Source organism: Musa acuminata, chromosome BXJ3-8 (genome assembly GCF_036884655.1).
Source record: "Musa acuminata AAA Group cultivar baxijiao chromosome BXJ3-8, Cavendish_Baxijiao_AAA, whole genome shotgun sequence".
In the NCBI taxonomy this organism is placed as follows: domain Eukaryota; kingdom Viridiplantae; phylum Streptophyta; class Magnoliopsida; order Zingiberales; family Musaceae; genus Musa; species Musa acuminata.
In genome coordinates this window covers 50,983,976-51,009,789 of record NC_088356.1, presented here as the reverse complement: position 1 = coordinate 51,009,789, position 25,814 = coordinate 50,983,976, and the positions used below count along the sequence as shown (strand labels likewise).

Genomic DNA, 25,814 nt, shown 5'->3' with positions numbered 1-25,814 from the left:
TGGTGCGAGGGCTAATGATCCGAGCGAGCGACTTGGGATGAAAATTTTTTAAAGTTACAAGGATAAAATGATCTTTTTCATATAGTTAGAGCACTCGGGCTAGAGCGCTCTAAGAAATAAGAAAAAAAATTAAACTTAGTATTCTCTAGCAAAATCCAAAGTTAAAGAATTTTTTTAAAAAAATTGCCTTTCTATTATTAGTGATAGTTTGATGATTTCTTTTGTTAAAAAGAAAGTGTCTGTAAAATTCTTCACACAATCTACTCAACTCCATGTTGAAGACAGCTAAAATGTAAATTTGATGATCAATTGAGTAGTTCCACATTTCATGTTAAATGTGGCCACACTATTTCTAGGTCAAGCCTCTTTAGATAAATGAACCCATGATTGGATTTTGTCCTTGATCATATTGAAATTAGAAGAATCATTCCCACTCCATTTTCCTCATCAAGATTTGGTCTAGGAATGCTATGGCTGATTAAAATAATGTTGTATTAATGATTATATAAATACCCTAGTAAAGTATCATAGATCATATGCTAATGACAAAAAGATTGAAGTAAATCATTTTGAAGATTTAGGCATAATTTTGTGTTTGGAAGGAGTATTTTTGGAAATATAAAAACAATTTATATACTTTAATTGTTATTATGCTTATTATTTTATGTGTGGGGTAGGGTAAGCATGGCAGTGTTTGAATGTGTCAAACACCAAGTGACATGCTGAGAAAGAGAGAGAAGATATTTTGTTCAGTCAATGAGGTGAGGTCTGCCATGGACACATCACCTGTGCTTTCAAGTGGCTGTTAGGTGCCACCTTGATAGAGAGGGAAAGGGAAAGGTGAAGGAAGGTCTCTTGTGGGTTGGGGAAGACTCCAACTTGGAGGAGCACATAGCTGGGTTTTAATTTGCTATGACATGGCTCAATGACCTTAAGAATGGCAGATACAAACTCTTATGGGTTTGGGAGAACTCCACCTCTCTCAAAGATGGTCATTAATTTGCTAGAATAAAGCTCAATCACCATTCTTGTTCTTTCCAATTGAAGTTGAACAGAAGAAAAGAAACAGTGTGATGCAGATGAACATTAGTTTTTCTGATATGAGTGTGAATTTAGCTTTCAAACTGACAACATGAATTTGTATGTACATACATGTGATAAGCTTCATCATTTAATCTTCCATCAAAATTGCAGTAAACAGATAGGTTGAGAGCATTTGGAGTGTTAGATGGACAAGGAGGGAGGGAGGGAGGGAGTTTCCTCTCTTTCAAGGCATTGTATGCATTCAACTGCTTTGAATGCAAATAATTAATTCTATGCTAAACAGCAAGGAAAATATAATGAGAATAAGCTCAGCTTGGCATCAAGAGAAGCTGATCAATGGATAGCATTAATGTAACCAAAGACACAACAAATCATTGAACTCCAAAGCCTCCAAATTGTTACAAGCATCTCTACTCAGCTGCCACAGCAAACTAATCGATCGGTAAGTCAAGAACAAGTATAGTTTTTCAGGATGACTATTTGCCATCTGCATACCATCATTTTCCACTAATGCACCAGAATTAATGGTATAACCAAATCTCCATGAACTCAATGGAATGTAAATTTGTTCATGTGGAACAGATAAGAAAAAACTTGGTTCTGCTGATCTTATACCTTTCGACATTTGATCACTAATATTATAGTGTCAAAAAGAGTCATCAGAGAATTCGTCATCATGCAACAGCAACTTTAGCAACCCGTTGACACGTCTCGTAACCACTGTTTTCGGCTACCAAATCTACTGGCAGCTTCCTCTTGGTACCTGATTTGGATATTGGAGTTCTTGGCACAGCATAAGTTATTAACCTCTGGACATCTTTTACTTTTAGTGGCTTAAGGATGAAATCTTCAGCTCCAATACCTCCACACCTGCACAAAGAGAATCAGCATCCCGAAAAGTAGAAAAGAAAATACAGATTTCAGAAGTCAAATCTAATTAGTTTTGGTACATGCTGTTTTTTTTCTATTTTTCTCTCATGCTGCATATGTAACTGAAGAATTTTGGTAAAGAATGATCTCCAGTTGGAAGCATAGAACAGCTATGAATTATTTGAGTAGCAGCGGTCACCAACTTAATCGAGCAAACATATTTTGTTCTAATTACTTTCATTCACTTGCACTAACACTTGAACTTGACATGCTAATTAACTTCTTTTGGCATGAGCAGCATCTGCAGAGCTCAAATTCTATCTGACGATGCAAAAATGTCCAGAAATTAACAATATACCTGCTGATTCTCTGAGGATCATTTTCAGATGACATCATGACTACAGGTATGGATTTTAAGCTGTCGTGCTCCTGGAAAAATACAAAAAGTTAATTAGATCTTGAGCAAGCATAAATTGGCAGATAAAGTTATGCTACAATTACAAAACTATAAGTTGATTGCTGGGAGGAAAAAAGAGTAACATTTGCATACCTTGATAGCCTTGAGAAGGTCATAGCCAGTCATTTGTGGCATACAATAGTCGGTAAGAATTACATCAATTTTCTGCTCCTGCACAGCATCATTCCGATCGATCAGGTTTAAGCATCAAGGTGATGTGGCAGGTCATATTCATGTCTAAATACAAGTCAATTTGCCTTTATAGAGAAAGTACACCTAATTATTCACGAATGGAAGTATCTGTTTTCCTCATCTTTTCTAGTAACTACACACGATCACCACAACATTTTCGTCTCAGCAATATAAACTTGTTTGTATATATTTTTTGTTAATTGCTCAAAATATTTATACATTAACAAAACAACAAATTTCAACTAAGAATGTAACTGCAAATGTTTAGATAACTCTTTGGCAATGTGTGATCCCTTTAGGGTCTATTTATGTCTTAGTTAAAAACTAATAGATTGATTGCTATCGTGTATCCTTTTGATATCTTATAGAAGCGTATCTTTGACCAGCCTATAACACAATAGTTTTAATTGTAGAATTTAGAAAACATCAACAACTTAGAATGAATTTAGGAAATTTAACATACATTAAAATGAGGCCTTCCGATCGTTACTCCGCTCAAGCCAAGAACTTCCATTGCTTTCTCCCCCGAATCAACGGCAATAACTGAAAATGCAAACGAAGAAAGTTAGTGTTCTGAAAAAGATTAAAGAGAGCAAAAACACTGGCTTTGTTTATTCAGAAGGAGAGTTTTTACTATCAAATGAGATTGTCAAAATCTGCAATCTTTCAGATTGACATAAAGACAACTAAAATTATCTTCAGGATGAGGAATTTAAAACAATATGGGGGACAATCTAATTACTGAAGGATAATTGTTCTATGGCAGCCTCATCAATGATAATTCTGGTCAAGTCCTAAATCATCATAGATTAGGCTCACAAGGATATGAGCTGGTGTAGGATGACTTCTAGCCCTAAGTGAATACCCTGTTTGGATCTTGCATTCTTTTGCTGGAGGCAACACTACATGCAGAACTCAGTGACAGAAAAATAATGCAGACTGGTAGAAGGCAAGTGATTCTGAGATAAATTTGCATTTGCTCTACATGTAAATGCCAGCTATAGAAACAAGCAAAAAAAATAGAATTGCAAACTTAACAGTGGAACTTATAATGTGGTTTACCAAACACTAAAGATTCATTTGAAATACCCACTAAGAATGCTTGTCACCTACAACTACAGATCTAATATTAGTGGCCTAATGCAATTAAATACCCTTTTCAGCCAGGCTTGAGACCGGCATTGGCGGTATTATGCCACCTCTTTCTCCCTGAAGGTGGAAAGAAGTTGCTTATCACCTCAGCTTGATGAAATGTGGATTTTGGTGGTGGCCTGGGCATCCTTATCATGGACTTCTACAAGTAGGGGTGCTTGAGATCTCATTCTCTGTGTCCAAGATCCGGAGTCCTTTTGAGTTTAGACCTTCTCTTGTGAAGGAAACTGTGTTGAGTTGGCTTTGATTTGCTTAGGTAGCAGAACTATGCATCCTGAGAGACAATCGAGACTTGCATGTGGGTTTCGTAATGATTTAGACCACTTTCACTAACTCAACTTTGTGTGTTGAAGTTATGATTTGGGTTTCGGGCAAGATCAAATTGGCAAATGGCGACAAGCAGTCTCACAAAACAGGGATCAGCAGATGAACTGCAAGAACCAGTCCACAGATCTAGATTGTTGAACCTGACAATTAAGAGAATCCACTTACCTTCAAACATCCTTCCACTCTTCTTGAGCAGCATCTCCACTATCTTTCTGTCCACAGGGGAGTCATCCACCACCAGTACTCTCACCATCTCTACTCCACCATCACCACCATCACTCTCCACCTCCTCATTCCTCTCTTTCTTCGCCTCCTCCTCCTCCATCCCGTCCAATCGAAGCGCACAATCCCACCTCCTCCCTCCCTCCCTCCCCTCTCCTCTCCTCCAAAGTCCTATAAATGGGTCGAGAGAGAGAGAGAGAGAGAGAGAGAGGTAGTGGTGACAGTCTGCGTTGAGTCAAGTGCAGAGTTGAAGAGGGGAAGGAATGGCGTGGAAGAGTGAAAACTGGGATTCGTTATCTGCCTAAGACAACAGCCAGAATCGGCGTCAGGATCTGCTGTTTCCTCTCACTCACCGAACACCCGTGTGCTTCCACTACACGCAGGCCAAAGAGACACCATATCGAGAAAAAGGCTGTTTGCTGTCGGCGCGTAGAAAGAGAGGAGGAGGTGGGGTGGGTACCACGAGGTTGAAGTCGGGGCGTGGACAGATTTCTTTATCAGATATGGCTGTCGGGGAGAGAATCTATCGCTGTCTTCTGTTGGGGATTCGAGTCATTTGACCTTCCTCTCAGCCTTCCTTCCATATTCCTCTCTTTTATGATTGATCTTAAAGTTTCTTCTTTAGGTTTCTGGAGTTCTCTCTCTTGTTGTCTCTTGCTGCAGCCTTTGGGTAAAAACCAGCAGGTAGAAGAGTAACGTCAACAATTTCGACGGTCTACTACTGCATTATATAGCAGAGAAAGAAGATGATTTACTAACCAAGACGAAGAAGACGCAGCAAATGAAGTGATCCATGGAACACGACGGGGACAATGCTGGATCCTTGAGATCTCGGGCTGGTTCCCCTGCCCCAAGGTGGCTGTGGACAGCATGGCCCCCCTCTGTCTTCAAACCCTGTCCCTGTCCTTCCTTCCTCCGTCGTGGGTCATGATAATTAAACCTCTAATGGGATAGAGAGAGAGAGAGATGGAGAATTAACTGTAATGTAGACTGTCGTTGTACTGTGCTTCATTTCATGATGATGCATTTATTGTGTATTCTGTTCATGTACTGCAGACTTCACCAATGTTTCTCTCGAGAAAGCCACTGTCTCCCTCCCGAGTGATGCAACTCATTGAGAGATGTGACTACATCTGAATCCATGACACTGTCATGCCTCTCCTTTTCCGAGAAGTGGAAGAGATATAAAAGCTTAGCTTGCAGATATGAGAGTTCATTTCACTTAATTTGACATTTCAGCAACCACAATCTCTGCAGTTCTACATTTAACATATGGGTTGCTATCAGTTTGGTATTAGCATTCATTTGGCAATTGCCTTCTCAAGGAATGAGACTTCATGCCTCTCCTGAGAAGGTAGATCATTTGGTGGAGAACTGGGAATGGATGTCATGTCTCAAAAGTCATGTAAGCTTTGGTTGGAAAAGAAAGAGTAGTCTGCAACGAGGAAAGGCATACAGTGGTCAAAGATTTGCTGGAGTGTATGCTTCAGAAATCTTCATTCTGTATATGGCTGTGCCAAAGATTTCCTCATCATTTGCTGGCCCAGAGATGTCACACATATTTCTGTTCTTTCTAGTGATGATGACATACACAACATCTACCTTGGAAATAGATTGTGTGCCATGTCATGGTAACCGAGTTGTAGGTAAAACTCATATTTTAGATTTTGTTAGTTGAATTCAAGAGACTATTGCCTCAATCAATTAAATAAAAATATTAATAGAAACTAAAATCATTTTTTTCTTCTTTATTTAAATGTGATTTTACTCATGTAATATCGTTTTATTGTTCCAAACGAGGGCATGTATGTTACACCAGAAAAGCGGGTGGGTCCGTTCACGTTCGCCTCCTCCGACATAAAAGCAAGCAGTTGCCGTCCCTTCGGAATAACGCAGCGGTCACAGTAACCCCATTCGTAGGTCCCACACGGCTAAGCTAAAAGCACAAGTCGTGGCAGCTCGTGATTGGTTAGACGGTGAATGAGCTTCCTTTCGGTGAGTGCGGCGCGAGGTCGCAGGAACTACCGGTGTCATTTTCACACCCCAACAACGCGAGCCCACTAGAACACCCGAAGCCGGTTCTCTTTGGGCCCCACGACGACTTCCAATAGAAGACCCTTCTCTCTCTCTCCCTCTTCCCCGCGTCGTCTCTCGACGGGTTCGACTCGGCTTATCCTGTGCCGCCCGCGACGAGGAAACATTGAGAGCGATCGATCGATCGATCGATGGGGACGCCAACGAGATGAGTTCTTTTTACCCTTAACCTTCCCTCCTTCCTCCACGCGCTTCCAATTCTTCGGCCATTGATTCGTCCGTTGCGAGGGCTGGGCTTCGGACAACCCTAGATTCGCTGCATAGGGAGGGGCCGGTGGTCGAAGCGAGACAGGACCAGGAGGAGGCTTTTGGATCGTTCTCCAGGTAAGCTTCTCGACGTTCGATCTCAACCTGCCTCTCGCGATGGATGCTTTTTGTGGGGTATCGGTGGAACTGTTTTTATCCTTTTTCCGGATTTCGACTGATGTAGGGATGAAAGTTTTGGCGCCGAGGTCGAATTGTGGATTCTGATTCATTCTCTGTGCTTTTTGCTTGTATTCGTGCTTCTGGCCGGGAAATCATTAGCAAGACTGCATCTTTTTCGTGATTTAGGGAACTTTCCGTAGGATTCAGGGATTGAGTTATAGGTTTGGTCGATGATGATTCCAATGAGTTGGTGTTTCTACGTTTGGTGGTTTCGTTGTTTCCTCTTGTCATTTTGTTCGGATTCTTGGTCTATTCCTTCGGCTTTTCATTTGATCATTGGCTGGCAGGTAATTCGAAATTGGTGATTGAGAAAAGAGAGATGAAGCCGAGGAACAGGCCAGATGAAGAGGAGGCTGAATACTCCACTTGGACCCCAAGAAACAGCTGGTCCATCGGGTTGATAAAGTTTGTCTCGTTTCTGGTCATTTTCATGGCGGGAATTATCATAGGCTTGTCATTAAGCGCGCATTTCACGAGGTCATTCAATTCACAGACCGATATCTTCTTTCCGAAGACAATGTACACCACCAACTGCGACAAGGCAAGCTTGAGCTTCAAGGGTTTCTTGAGTCCGGCACATTTGATGCATAGCATGTCAGACAAAGAGCTCTTCTGGAGGGTGTCCATGGCACCTAAGATGAAAGAGTATCCATTTGAGAGGGTGCCGAAGGTGGCTTTTATGTTCATGACCAGGGGGCCCTTGCCATTAGCAAGGCTGTGGGACAGGTTCTTCAAAGGCCATGAGGGGCTGTATTCAGTTTACGTGCACACAATCCCAGATTACAAACTCAACGCACCAGAAAGCTCAGCTTTCTATGGCCGGCAGATCCCCAGCGAGGTTACACATAATTCTATGTTCTTGTCTATACTTCTTGTACATTGTTGTTTTGTGTGAATGATTTAGATAGCAGATGTGATGCATCCCACTGTTAGTGCATACTTGGGAGATGATAGCTTCATATTCTTAATAGAACTTGCTGGTTGCTGGTCAATTTGAAGGCATTAATATTCTCGGAGTTCCTTGTCATGCTTTATTCCTGACATTACGGTTGACCCACTGATTAGATAGGGGATGACTGTGCCATGCTAGGTTCTTGCACATGTATTCTTGAAATGTTTACATATAGACTCCCAAGGGTTTTGTGTGAGATCCTCATTCTTTCATTTGTGGATATCCATAATGCTGATACAAAGTTCTCCGACATAGTATGATGAACTTATTCAAGTTTTACTTGCAAAAACTTAATCTGCTTGTACTCAACTGAGAATCTTTACTTTATCAGTTTATGAATTGATGGAATTCCTATATTTAATTATTTAAATAATAATTTTAAAATTAAAAATATTAAAAGGAATGAAATCGGAAGAGATCCTCAACAACAGTACAACTTGATGTCAATATTTTTTGCATAGTCAACAGAAGCATTTTTCAAATTGATGTGTTGTTTTCCTTGCTTCATATGTTGATAGCATGCTTATATATTTTTCTATGGTCTTCCTACAGGAGGTTTCATGGGGATCAGTGACGCTAGTGGATGCAGAGAAGCGTCTCTTGGCTAATGCTTTGCTGGATTTCTCCAATGAACGCTTTATTCTTCTCTCCGAGAGCTGCATTCCTGTGTACAATTTCCCTACTGTCTATGAGTACCTCATAAACTCTGCTCACAGCTTCGTCGAATCCTATGATGAGAATTCACAACAAGGTCGTGGGCGTTATAGCCGTCACATGTTTCCCACAATCAAGCTCCACCAGTGGAGAAAAGGATCTGAGTGGTTTGAACTCAACCGCGAATTGGCTGTAAATGTAGTAGCAGACTACAAGTACTACTCCATTTTTAGTAAATACTGCAAGCCTTCATGCTATCCTGATGAGCACTATATACCGACTTTCTTAAACATGTTCCATGGGTCCCTAAATGCAAATCGAACCATCACCTGGGTTGATTGGTCAAGGGGAGGGCCCCATCCAGCAACATATGGTGCTCCAAATATTACACCTGATTTTATACAGTCCATTAGAAACAATGGAACATCATGTATGTATAACTCGAGGCCGACGTCTGTATGTTTCCTCTTTGCCAGGAAGTTTGCTCCTAGTTCCTTGGATCCTCTACTCAACCTCACTTCAACAGTAATGGGATTCTGAGGTCTTTCTTCTACCTGTCTTTCTTCATACAGAATAGCTCAGAGAGGTGATTATTTTTTAGTTACTTCGTGACGTTTTGCTCCTTCTATGTATGGATTAGATATGGCAGCTATACTGGAAATATGGTTGAAGTTGAAATCTTGTCCCAGCTGTCCAAGTTGGACACTAACAATGAAAAAGGTGCCACCTATGCATCTTAAGTTTCTTTTTCAACATCCTCCTTCAGAGGGTGTCTACAATAGGTTAATGGGAGTGCATTTTAACTATTAAATCTTGTTAATGGTTTAAACAATAATGGTTTAAATCTTGCTACCTTGTACATTCAAAAGTTTATTTCGAAGCTGAGGTTTGAAAGGAATTTGCTTCAGTTGATCTCTCTAGCTTTTGGAAAAAAAATTTCTATCATACATTGAAACATGTAATGTGATTAGCTAGAAGGTGATATGTTCTTTATGTTGACAGGCCTTCTTGAAATGGATTGGATGATAGTCTCTATGCAAAGGTATCTATTGAAGATGCTGAAAGCATATGTTCATATGCCTACTGAAACAGTTGCAACACTCTTCAAGTTGATCAGGGGCAGTTTGACTTCATCGATAGGCGATACTTGTGTATACAAATCTGCTTATGGAATCTTTTTGTATATAGCCCTTTGTTGTTCTTTATCTTTATCTCTAATCAGTCAACCCTTTTATCATTCCTTGTTCTTTTATTCCTTATTGGCTTGTAAGCTTACTCTGTCAACAAGATTTCTTGATGGAACATGAAGAAAGAGGTCTGCCTTTGCCAACGACTTCAAGGAAATCCACATGGACCAGCTCAGTTGCCAGAAGTCATGATGAGGTTGACTAAAGATGGCCTTGCTTAAAGATGAACCGGAAAACAGAGTGTAGGATAATATTAACCTGGAAAAGTCAACGTTGTGATTTTTCATTACAATTTTGTACAGGTGAATAAAGCAGAAGTGTGAATGTTGTGTTGCAGGGTCAAGCAATGGACCGAGAAAAAGCAAGACAACATTTTTGTAGTATAAACTTTGGATTGAGGCTTCTTTTGGAATCATCACTAGAATGGAAGTATACATCTTACTTTCATGTCATAAATGTGAAAAAAAATCAATATACAGTCTTATATATTATACGAAGATGGAAACATTTTATGAAAGGAATTTAGAAAAAAAAGAAGAAAAAAGGTTTAGTACGACGAAGCAAAGGAGAAAGAAAAGGAAATTAGAAAAAAGGTTTAGTATGACGAAACAAAGGAGAAAAAGAAGCGGAGTAATACAGATACTTAGAATTTTTTATAATTTTAAACTCAAATTGGCTACTGAGGATCATATTTAGTAATAATTAACAAAATTATATTGAATGATGAAAGTGAGATGTGGAGGATCTAAGGATCAGAAGGAATCCTGCCAAAGAAGGCACCATCATAGAAAGAATCAAAGATGAGAATTTTCAGGAAGCCATACCAACTGTAGCTCATCAAAGGACAGCAAATAACATCAAATTTTGCATGGTTTGGTCTGTGTACACATGATGTAGATTCTACTCTATACATTCTTTAGAGAAAATACAAATATGTAAAATTCAGAAAAGAAAAAATGGCAAGCTTTAAGCTGATAGGTTATGAGCAATTAAACCATCTCATATATCCTAACAGAAGTATCATTTCTTTACACAGTATACTAGAGCAACCAAATACTCACCCACAAGTTGTGAGATGAAGAGTAGGGAAGACATGCAACTATGACAAATCAAATCTTTTCCAAAGTGACCTGGATCAAGACATCAATCCATCAGAGTAGAGAAGACAGCACAGAATACTGAAATAGTAGAAGCTTAGAACACAGTTTGCCGGACATTCAAGCATTTGGAATAACGCAGAAGCATTTAGATGAGTGATTCAAGTGTAGAGTAGCTAATACATAGTTGCTTGAAGACTATAACATAGACAAACTCATTCCTACAAAGTCACCCAATCCTAGTAGTTTTTAAGTAGGAAAACCCATTGCAGGCCCTTCAATTCCCTCTGCCCTAATACTCATTTGTATATTTGGAATAACACAGAAGCATTTAGATGAGTGATTCATGTGTAGAGTAGCTAATACATGGTTGCTTGAAGACTATAACATAGACAAACTCAATCCTAACAAGTCACCCAATCCTAGTAGTTTTTTTAAGTAGGAAAACCCATTGCAGGCCCTTCAATTCCCTCTGCCCTAATATTCATTTGTATATTTGTAATAACACAGAAGCATTTAGATGAGTGATTCATGTGTAGAGTAGCTAATACATGGTTGCTTGAAGACTATAACATAGACAAACTCAATCCTACAAAGTCACCCAATCCTAGTAGTTTTTTTTAAGTAGGAAAACCCATTGCAGGCCCTTCAATTCCCTCTGCCCTAATACTCATTTTGTATATTTGGTGGATGTGGAATGTTAGTTGTCATGAGAGTTGCATAACAGAGTCCTTGTTCCCCCAGTATCTGCACATTAAACAATACATGCATTTACATTGTTGTCACTTTTTCATGCTAAAGATTCATTGTTGTATCACTTTCTGCATAACAAATTAGCAATGCAGAGCCAAAGGTCAAAATTTCTACGATCTTCTGATCCTATCTATAAGCAAATTATTGAAAGGATAGATTTGAAGGCTAGCTTATTCAAGATGACATGTAACGCATGTCCTCAAAATATGAGGTTAATTAGTGGTAAAGTTGAGGTTTATGTCGATTGGACAGATTATTACTGAAGTCTTAAACTAAAGCTATTACAGAAGTTGCTACCTTAATCTTCATGGACTGGACCTGTTGAAACATGATTTGCATTTTTTTCAATGAAGACAGATTCAATTTTATGCTTGGTAAGTATGATTAAAATTTTACTAAGAAATAGGTGATTCTTCTAACCTTTGCATCATGGATATGACACATTCATGTTGAGATGCCTTTCCAAGATATATGCATTTCATCTGGTTTCATACATTCAGCAGTTCCCCTCCAATGTATCTGTCATAAAACATATCTTTCAATTATAGATGCAAAATGTCATGGCGACTATGTACATATTTTTAGATTAATTGATATGCTTACAGATAGCTTCTTTGAGAGGCAAAAAAAAAAATCAGAAATATGTATTGGAAGCATGCATAAAGAAGAAAAGAAATACAACATTCAGATGAAGATAATAATTCTGTAGGGACTCATCATCAAACACTACAAGTATAGGGAGACCAAACTCTGTTTCATTAAATGGAAATCTAGCTGTCACTCTTCTGTTAACCATGAACTGCATTATATGTGCCTGTATGAATAATACATTGATTGTCCTTGAGCAAAAAAAGAAATAATCCTTTTTATAAGAAACAAGAACTTGGCTGACAAGCTGCACAACTCAAAATACTCGTAAAAGAGAATATTAATAATGCAGTTCTTATTTTGACACACATACGAAATAAATATTGTTCTATTCAATTGCGCAAAATGAACCTTGATGATTTCTGTATGACAGTTCAAAGGGAAAAGAAAAGAAAAACTCAAGCTAATGCATGGTGAACTTATCAAACTAATTGAATACTCTCAATGCAGAAACTGAATTTGTGGGTAATGATAATTACCTGGACTGTCAGTATAATAAATTAGATAGGAACACAGTTCTGAAAAAAGATAGAAAATGTAGTTAATGATTCCAAGACATTAATTTGTATATCCTTTCTTTTAGAGAATAGTAAAAAAGAATTATTTGCAAATGATCACAGCCTTTTCGGATGTGTTCTAGATTTGTATAGCAATACAAGTATATTTATAAATAACAACATAGAAATGTACCTGTATATGATGTGCACCGATGCATCTGACTTTGTAATTACCTTGTCACTCTTGTAATTGAGGTTCCTGGTGAAATGAAGACAAAGTCAAACCATTAGAACTGAAGCCATAACCTCAAAGCAGTTCTATGGTTCTCTCTTTGTGATGACAGACAGTCATAAGAAGCAAAAGATATCTGCTATCTATGTTGCTAATGGATGAAGATGGAACATATAGCTTATGTATTTCAAAGAGCCTTGCTGTTTATGACACAATTGAATCATTGTCTATAAATCATATTTAACATGCTATCAATTACCCAAAGAGTCAGTTTGTCTCACCACCTGCAGTTGGATGAACTTCTCAAGTACACCACCTTGTACCTCCCAATCAAACCTTCCATTGTCCTTGAATGATTGTGAAACATGTCATCAATGTTCTGAATAGATTAAGTGCCCGGATGTGGCTAGTTCATAGATTTGACCCTGCATTGAGAAGATGACGACGCCGATATCAGCATCACACAACACTAACGATTCCTTGGTTTTCTTGAGCAGGTTCGTCAGTTGGACTGGGTACCCTATCCTCTTCAGCTGCACCTTGTTGCAAGCCGTGGTTTTGGCTAGCTCCGAGGTGTTGGTGCTGTTCCTCTCTTTGAGCTATGTGGGGCAATATATCAAGCGCTTTGAATGCATAAGTCAAGGGCCTTTGGGCTCATCAGCACAAGGTGTTTCTCTCCTTCTGATGCATCATGTGGATCCTAGTGTTTGCTTTGTGACCGTCTTCTTCCGATGAGAAGGCCAGAAAGCTTTGATATCGTTGTCGTCGCATCTCATCCTTACTCCCTCTCTCGTGCTTGCAGGTGTGGAATCTGCTCGACAATTGGGGATTCTGCATCCTCCATCTTCATATACTAAAAATTCACACTCGATCACACGAATCTTCCACCTTTACAAAGCATCTAAAATTCCTCGCGATGTGCGCAGAATGAGATGATGTGTGAAGGTGAATGATTGGAGTTGATCAGTTCGATTTCCTTTTACGAAACTGTTCCTCCGATATTAATGGCTGAGCCATTTTACCAAAAAAATATTATCTTTAATTACGATTAATGGCCAATAATAAATTGGGCACATCATTACCATTTTGGAAGCAAATAAATTGTTGACCTCCGAAATATCCAGTCAACGGCTCACCATCATGAGAGAAGCCTCAGATGGACGGCTGTGATGCAGAGGAGAACCCTCGTGTGGTTCCACGCACAGCCAGCACAGCAGCTGAGAGAGCTGCGAACGCCGACAGCGTATCTGACACAGAGATCTGTAAAAAAGGGGGTGCAGGAAGCCTCTCAATCATTCCAAGTGGTATATATACTGCAAGACAAGGAATCCGAGGCCCTCTTTTGGGCCTCTCTCTCTCTCTCTCTCTCTCTCATCATCTGCCCTCTGTCTCTCGCTGTAAGCCCGGGGAGGGAGAGAAGAGCAGCAGCCTACCGTCTGCCAACCCCGCCCAGCCTGTCGTTCTTCTCCTGATTGCCACCCCCCTCGATCTTGGTTGTGCGGGTGGAAGCTCGGGGAGTCGACTATGGATGAGAGAATACCATCTCCTGCTTACTTCCAGTACTCTCCTTCCGGTGTGCACTCATCGCCTTCCCCCCACCACTCCATCAGGTCTCCTGCGTCTTCCGATAGAGAGAGGTCAGCAACTCCTCCTCCCTGCTGCGTTCCGTTTGACTAGTGTCATGTGGGGGGTGGTCCTGTGGTTCTTGATTCAGCTGGGGATCTGTGGAGTGCTGTTCATGAGTTGACTCTTGGTTGGTTGACCTGGATCTTGCTATGGAATTGGGTGTTGCTAACTTCGGCACATAATCTTCCTTCTTTTAACTGGACTTAGATGTAATTGATGGATCTTTTTTTTCTTTACCTTTAATTTTCTTTCTGAGTTGGGGCTTTTGGCGATCTCGTTTGCTCGAGTGCTCAGCCGAGAACTCGCTGCAGAACAGATCTTCTTTACTTGAACTTGTATGGCCTTTACATGTATGTGACGAATCATCTACTCGAGGCGGAAAACAGGTTTGCTTCAGGATTTGCAGTGTCTTGCAATTCCATGTTTGCGCACTGTATGATTGTCAAACATAATTCTTTTGTCCTGCATGATATTGAGTGAATTCAAGGCCCAATCCTGGCCATCCTTCAATGGTAGTTCTCGTTGAATACTAATCGTTGTCTACTTTACTTGCGGCCGCTATGTACAACTATCAAATTGTATGTATCAGTTAGTACTGATGGCAAGTTGGCAACTACTAGAACACAAGTTCTCTTGATCGTGATTCAATTGAAAGAAAATGTTTAGTAGATGAACCAAGTAGTTAAACATGGTTCTTGTGGTTCCATGTTTCACAAACTAAGCTTTTACTCTGCATATATCCTAAACCAATGTGTCAACTTCAAATTTGTAACATCCTCTACTGGTTCAGATGTGATTTGCTATTTGACCTTTCCAATGCTTACTATAATAAGAGAATAATTGTTGTTTCTGCAGATATTTGGCCGAATTATTGGCTGAGAGGCAGAAATTGGGGCCATTCATGCAAGTACTTCCATTTTGCAACAGGCTTTTAAGCCAAGGTATGTTATCACATGACTCTGCTGTTTATTATATCCATTAATCGGGTTGACATATTGTGGTTTGGTAAGTGTTTCCTCTGATTTTTCTTAATAAGCTGATCATATAATTTATGAAATTATTTGATGTTGCAACTGTAAGTGACTATGACATTTTTGCATAATTTGCTTTGGGCATTTAAGTAACATGCAGCCTTTTTATTTAATAATTTGGCTTCATAACTGCACTGTCTTTACCAATGTTCAATGTATCTTGTTTTTGGAATGATTGGGTATACTGATTTGCATCAGCTCTTGAATCTTGTTGAGACCTTAATTTAGACAAAATAGAGTATTCAAGTTTTAATAGTGGACAATGATTTGGTACTTGATGCTTCTAATGATGATCGGATGTGGTCTTGTTCTCTGATTACTGAAATTGGGGGACTTGCTGTGTTGAACTTGTGCATAAACCCCTAACCCTTATTTTCTGGTTTCCTCATTTGATCTTAGATGAACTTGTGCTGGTAAATAAGTTTCAATATAGTTCAAGCTATCTTCTTCATGTGCTACATGATTAAGAGTGTTACTTCCAGAATGTCTTTGACCTTGATGCATGAGTTACTATTGATGTTGCAGAAATTATGAGGGCTTCTGGTTTAGCACCTAACCAAGCATTTGTCGATCCTGAGAGAATTGAGCATAGCTCTCCATTAAGATTAGCTGGACACCCATCAAATGGTGGACCAATGGATCTGGAGGGTTGGTCGGGCATGCAGGCTGAGGTGACACCACTTTACCTTTCTATAAAGCATTGTTTTGATTTAGCATTTAAGTCTCAAATTCCATAATGCAACCCTCATTATTAGTTTATCTAGCATGACATGGAGCCTTTACGCTTTTTGTTTTCTTCCTTTGTTCTTAAATTCATCATTTTGTGAGTTCTGATTTAGGAACTATATTTAAGGTCATTACTTCTACTTGTTTGTTGGGTTCCTGGGATGAGGGGCAGTATTGTTGGGGAAATTTTATGTAAATATATATTTAAGCATCTAGCCTTCATAGAAGATGATTTTGTGTAATACCTGATACTTAAAGTTGGATTTGTTTGTGTTTATGTGGTTATTTAAGCATCTAAACTCTATGTAGGATGGTTTTATCGATTACCAGAACCTGATGTTTAGTCTGTCTTTTCTTTATGTGGTTTTTCTATACTATGCAAATTAGGTAAATAAATAACTAATAGTTTAAAACTAACATTAGTTTTATGGTCATCTAAAATATTATTAAATACTTTACATGACCTGGTAAATATTATTAATAGTCTTTTTAAATATTTAAAAGTAAGGCTGCGTACATTGATCCTCCTTGCATTAGCTGGAGCCTCGTGCACTGGGTTACATGACCTGGTATGGGGAGCATTAGAAAGTCAACTAGAAAGTCTTAGATGATTCAGGAGCTGATTTAAGTAGCAACCAATAGACAAGATTTTGGCTACATAAATTCTTACATGAAAGCAGCCTGTAAGAGATTTAGAGATCTGAGGAATGCTGAAACCTTTGGGATCAGTGGCAAGATTGTATCCATATCTTCATCAATCAGATAATCATCATAATTTTTTGAGTTATTTTTGTATTTTCTAATAATATTCTCTAGATAATTAAACTCGGGTAGGAATATGTGTTAAGATTTCAGAATGATTGTTGAGCTTTCTATCCTAAAGAGTAGTGGTAGATTTTGTGACTATGATAAGGTAGTGTTTTGTGATGCCAGATTTAAATCAATATACCTGTTTAGTTCAGAGTGAAAGTTTGTTATAAGTGCAATAAATAATATTATGATTACTAGGAAACAGAATTGTTAGAGTTTCTAACCTATTATAACTAATTTCTTCTCTTTCTTATGATAGATTTTAGCAAATATTTTTTGTTTAATGCTTGAATTGTGTATATGGATTTTATCATTCCATGAAGTTGGATCCAGTAGTTCTTGGAATTCAGAAAAAGAATCTCAAATTAAGGAGTGAAAGAAGAAAAGGATTATTCCCCGTAGTAATACTGCAGAACGATTAGTGTGACTTAGTAGCAAGTTAGAAGGAGAAATGAATAAAGTAGATTCAGCTTAACATTTGTGAGGTCCTTTTATCTGTCTATGAACCCATTAATTGTCACACAAAAGCTGGATCTCGTACTCATCAATCCTTGCTTCTACCGTTGTCATAGTAGTTAGACATATTTTTGAATCCAACTCGCGCACAGAGTGTGATGCATGTCCATTTCATGGCGTGTATCTGACTCATGAAATGTATCTAATATAATTTTGTCATTCTAATAGAATTCCAAGTAGCACTGCTAATGGTGTATCTTGGCAGTGTTTTTGTATCTCGTTTATTGATTATGATAATTTCAGGTAAATTCCAGCTTTTTAAGCTTCATTACATTTAGTGGATATCCACCCTTGGGTCCACCCAAGATTGATACTTTTCTACTCTTTGAATCTTGAGACATTATTCTCTCCCTCCTCAAGATCTTGGTTGGACACATCAGCAGGAGTAACAACTCTTTGGCTCACAATTTAGCCAATTTTGGTAGACAGATTAGTTCTTTTTTTTGGAGAGGTGACCCGCCTCTAATATTTTGTATGGTAACATTTTGAATTAATGCATCTCTTTACTTCAAAAAAAAAAAAATCTTGGTCAGATCAATTTTGATCTAATCCTCCGAACCAACTGAATTAGTTATAAAGAATAATTTCCACAAGTTTTAACCCTTGCCTCCTGTAAGCTAAAAACTTCCTTTACTAACATATCACCAGCCCAAAATAGGCTGATTAGAAGAGAAAAGGCAAGTGGTTGGTTTAGAAGTGATCACAGATATCCTCATTTGGACATTCGTTAGAATATGACACCTCATGTGTTAAGTTGTTCAACGATCACATTTTCAAGGGTTTTTGTCAACCTGATGGGATTATATATTTATACATATATACATTGTATTTTTTATCCTTCTTATTATTAAGATGAGCTGTTGAGACGCATACTTCCCCAAAAATCTGATTCCATGATTTTTGCTTAGTCAAAATGTATCCATCAATAACAGCATTTATGATGCACTATGAATCAGTAAGTGAGGAAATAAATTTGACTTTCTGTCACTGTTGGAATACATCAACCTATTTTTACCAATTAATTCTGAGGAAAGCTAAGTAGAATGTTTCTGTTACTAGAATGTAATTTTATAAGATTGTTTTATTATTATCTGGGGTTGTTATTTAAATGATATTTAAATATTTACTAATAGATTATGTTAATGCAACTTTTGTATGCAGGAAAATGGATACTTCCACAGAATGGGGGCCATTCAAACGTCAACTGCAGGTTGGAATGGAATTCCTGGAGTCAGTACCAGCCCCATCGTGAAGAAAGTCATAAGGCTAGATGTTCCCGTTGACAAGTATCCAAATGTATGTAAACTGTATCGACGTTTTCAGTTTAATATTTGGAACATGGATTTGGACTAATCTGTTTGCATTTTTTTTACTTAGTTTAATTTTGTTGGCCGTTTATTGGGACCTAGAGGAAACTCCTTGAAAAGAGTTGAAGCTACAACTCAGTGCAGAGTTTACATACGGGGACGGGGTTCAGTGAAGGATTCTGTGAAGGTAGGGCACCAAGTGCTCTTTTAGATTATAGACCATAACTTACAAATAAATATCACATTTTAATCTTCCTTATAGATGACATCTAATCTTCTGTTGAACCTTCTCTACTTAGAAGTGTGATCTACAGCCAACTGCTTATAAATGGGGTATGGCTTGATTAGTGATTATGATGAAATTTTGACTCTTGTAAATTCAGTGCCAAAGAAAAAAAGGGCCTCTTGCTTATGAATTTTTTCTAGACATCTCTCCTTTTTATATTTATCTAATTATGACAGTATCATGTACTGTTTTATATAATACCTTGGTTGTTTCAATCAGAAAATGATTTTTTTTCCTGTAGCTATCTATCATTGGTGAACAATTGTATATTGTGAACAAGTCAACAAATGTGGATAAACATGATCTAGTATTGATATTTTATGTCGCTTATCGAACTTATGCCTTTTGAGGAAGCAGTAAAGTATGCCGCTAGAGAAAATATCAAAGTAGGGTAGTTGGACTATGTAATAGGCAAAGTTTGCTCTCTGCTGTTTCCGTTGGACCCTGAACAAAGTCATCATATTCATTTTACGACATACAGATCTTCTTGAACTTCCCAATGATGTTTTGTCCATTTCTCATTGCCTTTCCACCTCCCTTTCATTGGGCGACCATAAAAAATTCTAAAGCCATCCACTTTCGTGGTATTTCTAAATATTTTGTCCTTTGGCATTGCAGATCTGTGTTCTTCTTTAGTTGTAATCTTCCAAGCACATACCAAACTTAGCCTGTTCTATTGTTCTGGTGCAAGTGACTTCTTGTTGTTATTTTTTCTTCAGTCTATGCTGCATTGGATTTTACATTACTCCAGCTTTTGTTGGAGTCTCTATTACAAGTGATAATCATGGTACCTATTCCTGGTCCTCTGTGTTTCATTAAACAGCAAAAAATTACATAATTTCTTCCTAATGGTTCTGATCTCTCTTGCAATCAAAAGTCCAGCCATCTAAAAGTTTCACCGAATACTATTCTTTATTTTATATCAAGGATTGAAATACCCTACCATACCGGTGTTTCGAGATTGGCTCGGCACGGTATGGTACCATATATTGAGCGGTATGCCAAGATGTATCGAGCGGTACATCTAATTTAGGAGTAAAACCTTCCAAAAAATACCTGAAAATAAAAAAAAAGTTACGATAGGATTTTTAAGTTAGAAATAAATATAGTAATAGCATAAATTTAGCAAAATCAATATAAATTAGGTAAGAATAGCATCACATATCTTTTTCGGGCTTTGAGGAATAGTCATGTACAAAGTTCATATTTCAGTCCATTACGAATTGTTCTTATGTAAATATTGAAATATCTATAGAAAACTCATTTGAATTGTTAGACTATTTTATTATAATATGAACTCTAAAATTCAAATGAATTAAATAATCATATATGCAGATATACCTGATTGTTGATTCTACCATCAAAACGAACGACGGACCTCCACGGGTGATGGATCGGGGTCCTCAATCCTATACATCTGCATATTAATATGATATGTTTGTTGGACTCAATCATGAAATTGATCCCACGACATAGTGTATTGATACATCGTATGTCATTGATGTATCAATGCGGTGATGATCGTAGGCTGATCGTCATGAATCACATTTGTCTGAGGCAGCTCCTGAGGCATATATTGGTGAATGTCAGAGCTTCTACTTTCGCTACTGATCTGCTGCTCCGTATCATACTATTGCTCAGAGAATGATGACCAACTATCACCATACTGTTGTTGCCCGTATGATTCTCCGTAAAATAGAGTGAAATAGAGGAGAAGAAGGGCTTAAAAACATATGAGAAAGGGCTTCAACAGTCAATTTGACCGTTGGAGCACTGTTACCAAGCTGTAACGGTCGATTTCGATCGTTACAGGGTTGTGCCGGGTGGTAACGGTCGCAATTTCGACCGTTACCACCCGATATAACCCCGTATCGCCCGATACGGGGCGCTTTTAAGTGTTCCGCCCGGTAACAGGCGGTCCGCGTACCTGTAAGCTGTCGGACCGGTACGTACCGCCCATACCGGGCGGTATCATTCGAAACTGTATACCCTGTTTTATATCATGCATCACATTTAGCTATATTGTTGTTATCTTTAAAGCTCTGCAAGAGCTTCATTCCTCAGTTACATGGAGGCTTCAGGAGACTGTGTTTAACCAAATCTAGCAATTTTTTAGTTGCTTGGGATTTGGTTAGGATCTGAAGATTCTGAACTAACAACTCTAGGTTTGAATGATTTATGTGTGAAGATACTGCTTTATTGGTGTAGCCAATTTTTATGTCCTGTCATCACATAACCTACCATCATCTAGTATAAATACTATTTAGTTCCGTAACTGACTATGTCTTTCTTCTTGGATATCTATAGACCATCTTGGAACACAAAGATTAATGGCATAACCATGAACACTTATTGCACCAAACAGATGCATATTCGCATAAATTTTGTACATACAAAGGAAAACCTTGTTATTTAATAGTTATCTCTGGCTGTCCTTGCCAACCTATGGTCATGTTGGAAGTTCTCAGTGACCATTTAAGGGTAAGCTACAGTTAGGAGATATCTTTTCTTTGTGCAATATATAAAATGGTGAGACTTTGAGGAATAGAAATACATGGATATTTTCTCATGGTTACTTTAGCATCATGGTTATCTGTCTGTCACTCTAATCTGTTGCAACTTATGAATCATTTGTTTCGTTTCCAGAGTTCTGTAGTCATGAGCTCCTGATGCCACTTTCCATACTAATGGAGGTCTAAGATTGTCTTTTCCTTCTATTCTACTGATATTTTCTGATGTAACCAGTGACTTTATGACCGTCTGAGGAAACCAAGTCTTCTACAGACGATGACGTATGGTCTTGTCTTCCTTTCTTCAGATTTACCTGGAGTAGAATTTTAGTTGTTCTTTATGGTTGCCATGTATACTGGTGCATGATGCATGCAATGCATGAAATTTCTGAAAAAATGGTTTGTTTTTGGATGCTCTTACATTATATCAGGACTCTTGTGCCAGATTCTTTTCGATTGGCATTAATCTTGTACATCAAAATAACTTTTATTCGAAGCATCACTTCCAGAAGTTGTAATGGATATTTATTCTAAGCTGGGCAATATATCCTTATCTGTTGATTCCAAAATCTTGAATTTTCTGTAGGAAGACAAACTAAGAGATAAACCCGGATACGAGCACCTGAATGAGCCATTACATGTCCTGGTCGAGGCAGAGTTTACAGCAGACATCATCGATGCTCGTTTAAATCAAGCTGTGGCAATATTGGAAGATCTTTTAAAGCCAGTGGTACAAATCAAAACCTTTGTGTTGTGCATGCAAAATTCCGTTGCAATCAATTGTTTGTAATGTTGGTTAGTTATATTTAACATATAATGCCTCAGGACGAATCCGTGGACTACTACAAGAAGCAACAGCTAAGGGAATTAGCCATTCTGAACGGCACTTTGCGGGAAGAGAGCCCTCAGTTGAGCCCGAGCCTATCCCCATTCAACAGCACGGGTATGAAACGGGCAAAAACAGGTCGATGACTCAAGATTCTGGTGCTTAATCCAATCTCAACTCATGGTCTCATTGCCAATATTCATGGTCTACTAATCATTCTTGTTGCGATCATCGAAAAAGGCCAGACACCCACCCTAAGGCTCAGCTTGGTTATATCCTTTTGATACAAACATATCGTGTGAAGGTTCCTCGTTAGTTGTTTATCGATGTACTCTGAATCTGTTTGATTATTTATTCTTTTTTCTCCCTTTACCCTTGAATGGTAAACTTACCATCGATGACTTATAGTGTGATTTTGCCGTAGAAATTGATGTGTTATTGTTAGTATGTAACCTTGTACTGATGGATTCTTGGCAGTTGATGTAATTGAATGATTCAGTTGTTTCTTGTACCTAAGTTTGGATCCATTTTCATTTTTAGGTTGCATTTTTAGATCATAGCATATGATATGACATTGTTGAGCACATGGAAAAAAGACCATGGTGACTTATTTTAGTTAATTATATATATATATATATATATATATATATATATATATATATATATATATATATATATATATATATATATATATATATATATATATATATATATATATATATATATATATATATATATATATATATATATATATATATATATATATATATATATATATAACCTTACTACTTCTCTTTGCCAACATAAACTTCCCGGTTGTCTTCGTGCTCTTAGCCGTTGCATGTCTCACGATCCGGCCGTACCGCCCGGTCGGATCAAAAGCCTCGACCACCTCAAGCAATTCCATGCCCGTGTCATCCGCCGAACACCCCTTGATGGCTCGCACCACGTTGCCGCTACCCTCCTCGTCGCTCACTGCGCGGGCATCGGCGCCCCTCTGCCCTATGCTCGCCTCCTGTTCGATTCAATTCCGCACCCGGACGCCCGCTCCTTCGCCTCCATCCTCCGTATCTGCTCCCGCTCTGGCGCCCATGAAGACGTCGTCTTCCTCTTCCGCCGGATGTCCCGCCTCGCCGTCACGCCGCACGCACCCTCCGTGTTCCCCGTTTTGATCAAATCGCTCGGCCCTGCAGCTGCTTGTGCCCACAGCCTCGTCTTGAAGCTGGGTCATCACCGGGATCTGTTCGTCCGAAACGCGGTGATGAGTTCCTACGCTCATCACGGGCCCGTCGAGACCGCGAGAAGACTGTTCGATGAAATGCCGGAGAAAGCGGTTGCGGACTGGAACGTCATGCTATCGGGGTACTGGAAGTGGGGCCGCAAGGAGGAAGCGCTTAGAACGTTCGATTTGATGCCAGAACGTAACGTGGTCTCGTGGACTGCGATGGTTACCGGGCTGTCAAGGCTGAGGGAGCTGGAGGCTGCTCGGAGGTTCTTTGACTGGATGCCGGAGAGGAGCGTTGTCTCGTGGAATGCAATGCTATCGGGTTATGTGCAGAACGATCGGTTGGATGAAGGGTTGAGACTGTTCGACCAAATGGTCAGTGCTGGAGTTCGTCCCAATGAGACCACATGGGTCTCCATCATCGCGGTGTGCTCCGCAAAGGGTGATATAAGGTTTGCCGAATCCATAGCAAGTACAATTATGGAGAGGAAGGTGCCCATGAATTGCTTCCTCAAGACGGCCTTGATCGACATGTATGCTAGTTGTGGAAATTTGGTGAAGGCAAGGATGATCTTCGACGAGATGGAAGATCGGAATTCGGCGTCTTGGAATGCTATGATAGCCGCGTATGCAAAGGAAGGTGATCTAAATGCAGCAAGGGAGCTGTTTGACAGCATGCCAGCTAAGGATGTGATCTCATGGAACACGATGATCTCGGGTTACTCGCAGAATGGTCGATTTGGTCTTGCTATGGAACTCTTTAGGGATATGACGATGGTGAAGGGATTGGTGCCAGACGAAGTTACGATGTCGAGTCTTATCTCTGCTTGCGGGCATTTGGGATCTCTCGAACATGGAAGATGGTTGGTACTCTACATGCAGGAGAACCAAATCGAACTGACTGTTTCTGTATACAATGCACTCATCTTCATGTACTCAAGTTGCGGAAGCCTGGAAGAAGCTAAGAGAGTTTTCGAGGAAATGCCAAAGAGGGATGTGTCATCTTACAACTCATTGATTTCAGGCTTAGCAGCTAACGGCGATGGGTACGAAGCACTTGCACTGATGGGGCAGATGGAAGAAGGTATAAAACCCAATGCCATCACGTACCTCGGTGTCTTGACTGCTTGTAGCCATGCAGGTCTGACAGAGGAAGGATGCAGGGTGTTTGAGATGATCGAATCCCCTACGGTCGATCATTATGCTTGCAAGGTGGATTTACTGGGTCGAGCTGGGCGATTAGACGAAGTGAAGAAGGTGATCGATGATATGCCCGTGAGGCCACATGCTGGCGTCTATGGGGCTCTGCTTCACGCAAGTCGAATCCATAAAAGGGTTGAGCTAGGGGAGTTTGCAGCAGAAGAGCTGTTCAAGCTGGAACGAGAGGATGCAGGCAACTATGTTTTGCTATCTAATATCTATGCATCTGCAAGGAAATGGGAGTTTGTGGAGAAGGTTAGGAGAGAGATTAGAGAAAGAGGTGTTGACAAAGTGAGTGGGTGTAGCCGGATAGAATTGGATGGTAAGTTGCACCTTCAATAAAACATGGGCTCTTCTTGGTAGTCTAGTGTTGGCAAAGGAAGATGAGTGAATTAGGTGAGAGACCATGCATGTGCCTTTTTATCGGATGTGAATCATAAAGGACGAGGACGCTTATAAACATTCTTTCACATCTTATCATCCCGAAAAGGTCTTTTAGTCCTGAGGGGGGAGGAGATCTATTTATCAAGACAGACTTGCATGATGTTTATGGCTGCTCTGCAAATAATATAAAACCTGATGAGAGGAAGATTGATACATGGAAACAGCACGCCGTTCGATATTCTGAACATATTCCTAATGAGAATACTATCACATATTTTCAATAGATGGCACAAAAACAGTGGGGGTAAAAGGGCCAACTACTTACAAACAAGGAAGAGAAAAAAAATCATACTTAGCTCATCCATAAAGTAGTTCTTGAAGAAAAACCATTAATTTATCCTAGAAGCAGTGGGCAGGAAACGCATCAATTAGAAAAAGGAGCTTATTTCCAGCTTTCGAAACCATATAACATGAAGAAGTTGGGGTGTCAGGTAAACAGAGGGACGAAAAAACATTAGAACAAAAGTTCTCATCTGGTCCACCACACTAATCCTAATTTAGTT

The 25,814-nt window shown here is 39.1% G+C and overlaps 4 protein-coding genes and 1 long non-coding RNA gene across 11 annotated transcripts; 3 read left to right on the top strand and 2 right to left on the bottom strand.

Moving 5' to 3' along the window:
- Positions 1–1,565: 1,565 nt before the first annotated feature.
- On the bottom strand, positions 1,566–4,530 carry LOC135645392 (two-component response regulator ORR1-like). The gene is made up of 5 exons (XM_065163723.1): positions 4,208–4,530; positions 3,027–3,106; positions 2,465–2,542; positions 2,273–2,343; positions 1,566–1,914 (listed from the first exon to the last, which is right to left on the bottom strand). The coding sequence occupies exons 1-5, from the start codon at positions 4,365–4,367 to the stop codon at positions 1,719–1,721; spliced, it is 585 nt and encodes a 194-aa protein (XP_065019795.1). The 5' UTR covers positions 4,368–4,530; the 3' UTR covers positions 1,566–1,718.
- Positions 4,531–6,422: 1,892 nt separating this feature from the next.
- On the top strand, positions 6,423–10,011 carry LOC103995706 (glycosyltransferase BC10). 4 transcript variants are annotated; one of them, XR_010498769.1, is made up of 5 exons: positions 6,423–6,682; positions 7,072–7,622; positions 8,289–8,931; positions 9,031–9,110; positions 9,393–10,011. XR_010498769.1 is itself a non-coding variant. In XM_009416365.3 (4 exons), the coding sequence occupies exons 2-3, from the start codon at positions 7,104–7,106 to the stop codon at positions 8,928–8,930; spliced, it is 1,161 nt and encodes a 386-aa protein (XP_009414640.1). In that variant the 5' UTR covers positions 6,423–6,682; positions 7,072–7,103; the 3' UTR covers positions 8,931–8,976; positions 9,393–10,011. The 4 variants fall into 4 exon arrangements, 2 of the variants coding, with proteins under 2 accessions (XP_009414640.1, XP_065019793.1); XR_672531.3 differs by having other exon boundaries at positions 8,289–9,110; XM_009416365.3 differs by lacking the exon at positions 9,031–9,110 and having other exon boundaries at positions 8,289–8,976.
- LOC135645394 (uncharacterized) lies at positions 9,422–14,017 on the bottom strand. Of its 4 annotated transcripts, none has more exons than XR_010498773.1 (4): positions 13,324–14,017; positions 11,848–13,229; positions 10,639–10,707; positions 9,422–9,835 (listed from the first exon to the last, which is right to left on the bottom strand). It is a non-coding gene; the product is annotated as an uncharacterized LOC135645394 (long non-coding RNA). The 4 variants fall into 4 exon arrangements; XR_010498772.1 differs by lacking the exon at positions 9,422–9,835 and having other exon boundaries at positions 10,430–10,707; positions 11,848–12,831; positions 13,064–13,229; XR_010498771.1 differs by lacking the exon at positions 9,422–9,835 and having other exon boundaries at positions 10,430–10,707; positions 11,848–12,831; positions 13,086–13,229.
- Positions 14,018–14,153: 136 nt separating this feature from the next.
- Positions 14,154–22,953, top strand: LOC135645391 (KH domain-containing protein At1g09660/At1g09670-like). The gene is made up of 7 exons (XM_065163722.1): positions 14,154–14,441; positions 15,286–15,371; positions 15,987–16,132; positions 18,675–18,809; positions 18,891–19,007; positions 22,203–22,346; positions 22,442–22,953. The coding sequence occupies exons 1-7, from the start codon at positions 14,329–14,331 to the stop codon at positions 22,586–22,588; spliced, it is 888 nt and encodes a 295-aa protein (XP_065019794.1). The 5' UTR covers positions 14,154–14,328; the 3' UTR covers positions 22,589–22,953.
- A 288-nt stretch (positions 22,954–23,241) lies between these two features.
- On the top strand, positions 23,242–25,234 carry LOC135645252 (pentatricopeptide repeat-containing protein At1g14470-like). Its single transcript, XM_065163440.1, has one exon. It carries the CDS (start codon positions 23,284–23,286, stop codon positions 25,207–25,209), a length of 1,926 nt encoding a protein of 641 aa, XP_065019512.1. The 5' UTR covers positions 23,242–23,283; the 3' UTR covers positions 25,210–25,234.
- The last annotated feature ends 580 nt before the right edge of the window (positions 25,235–25,814 follow it).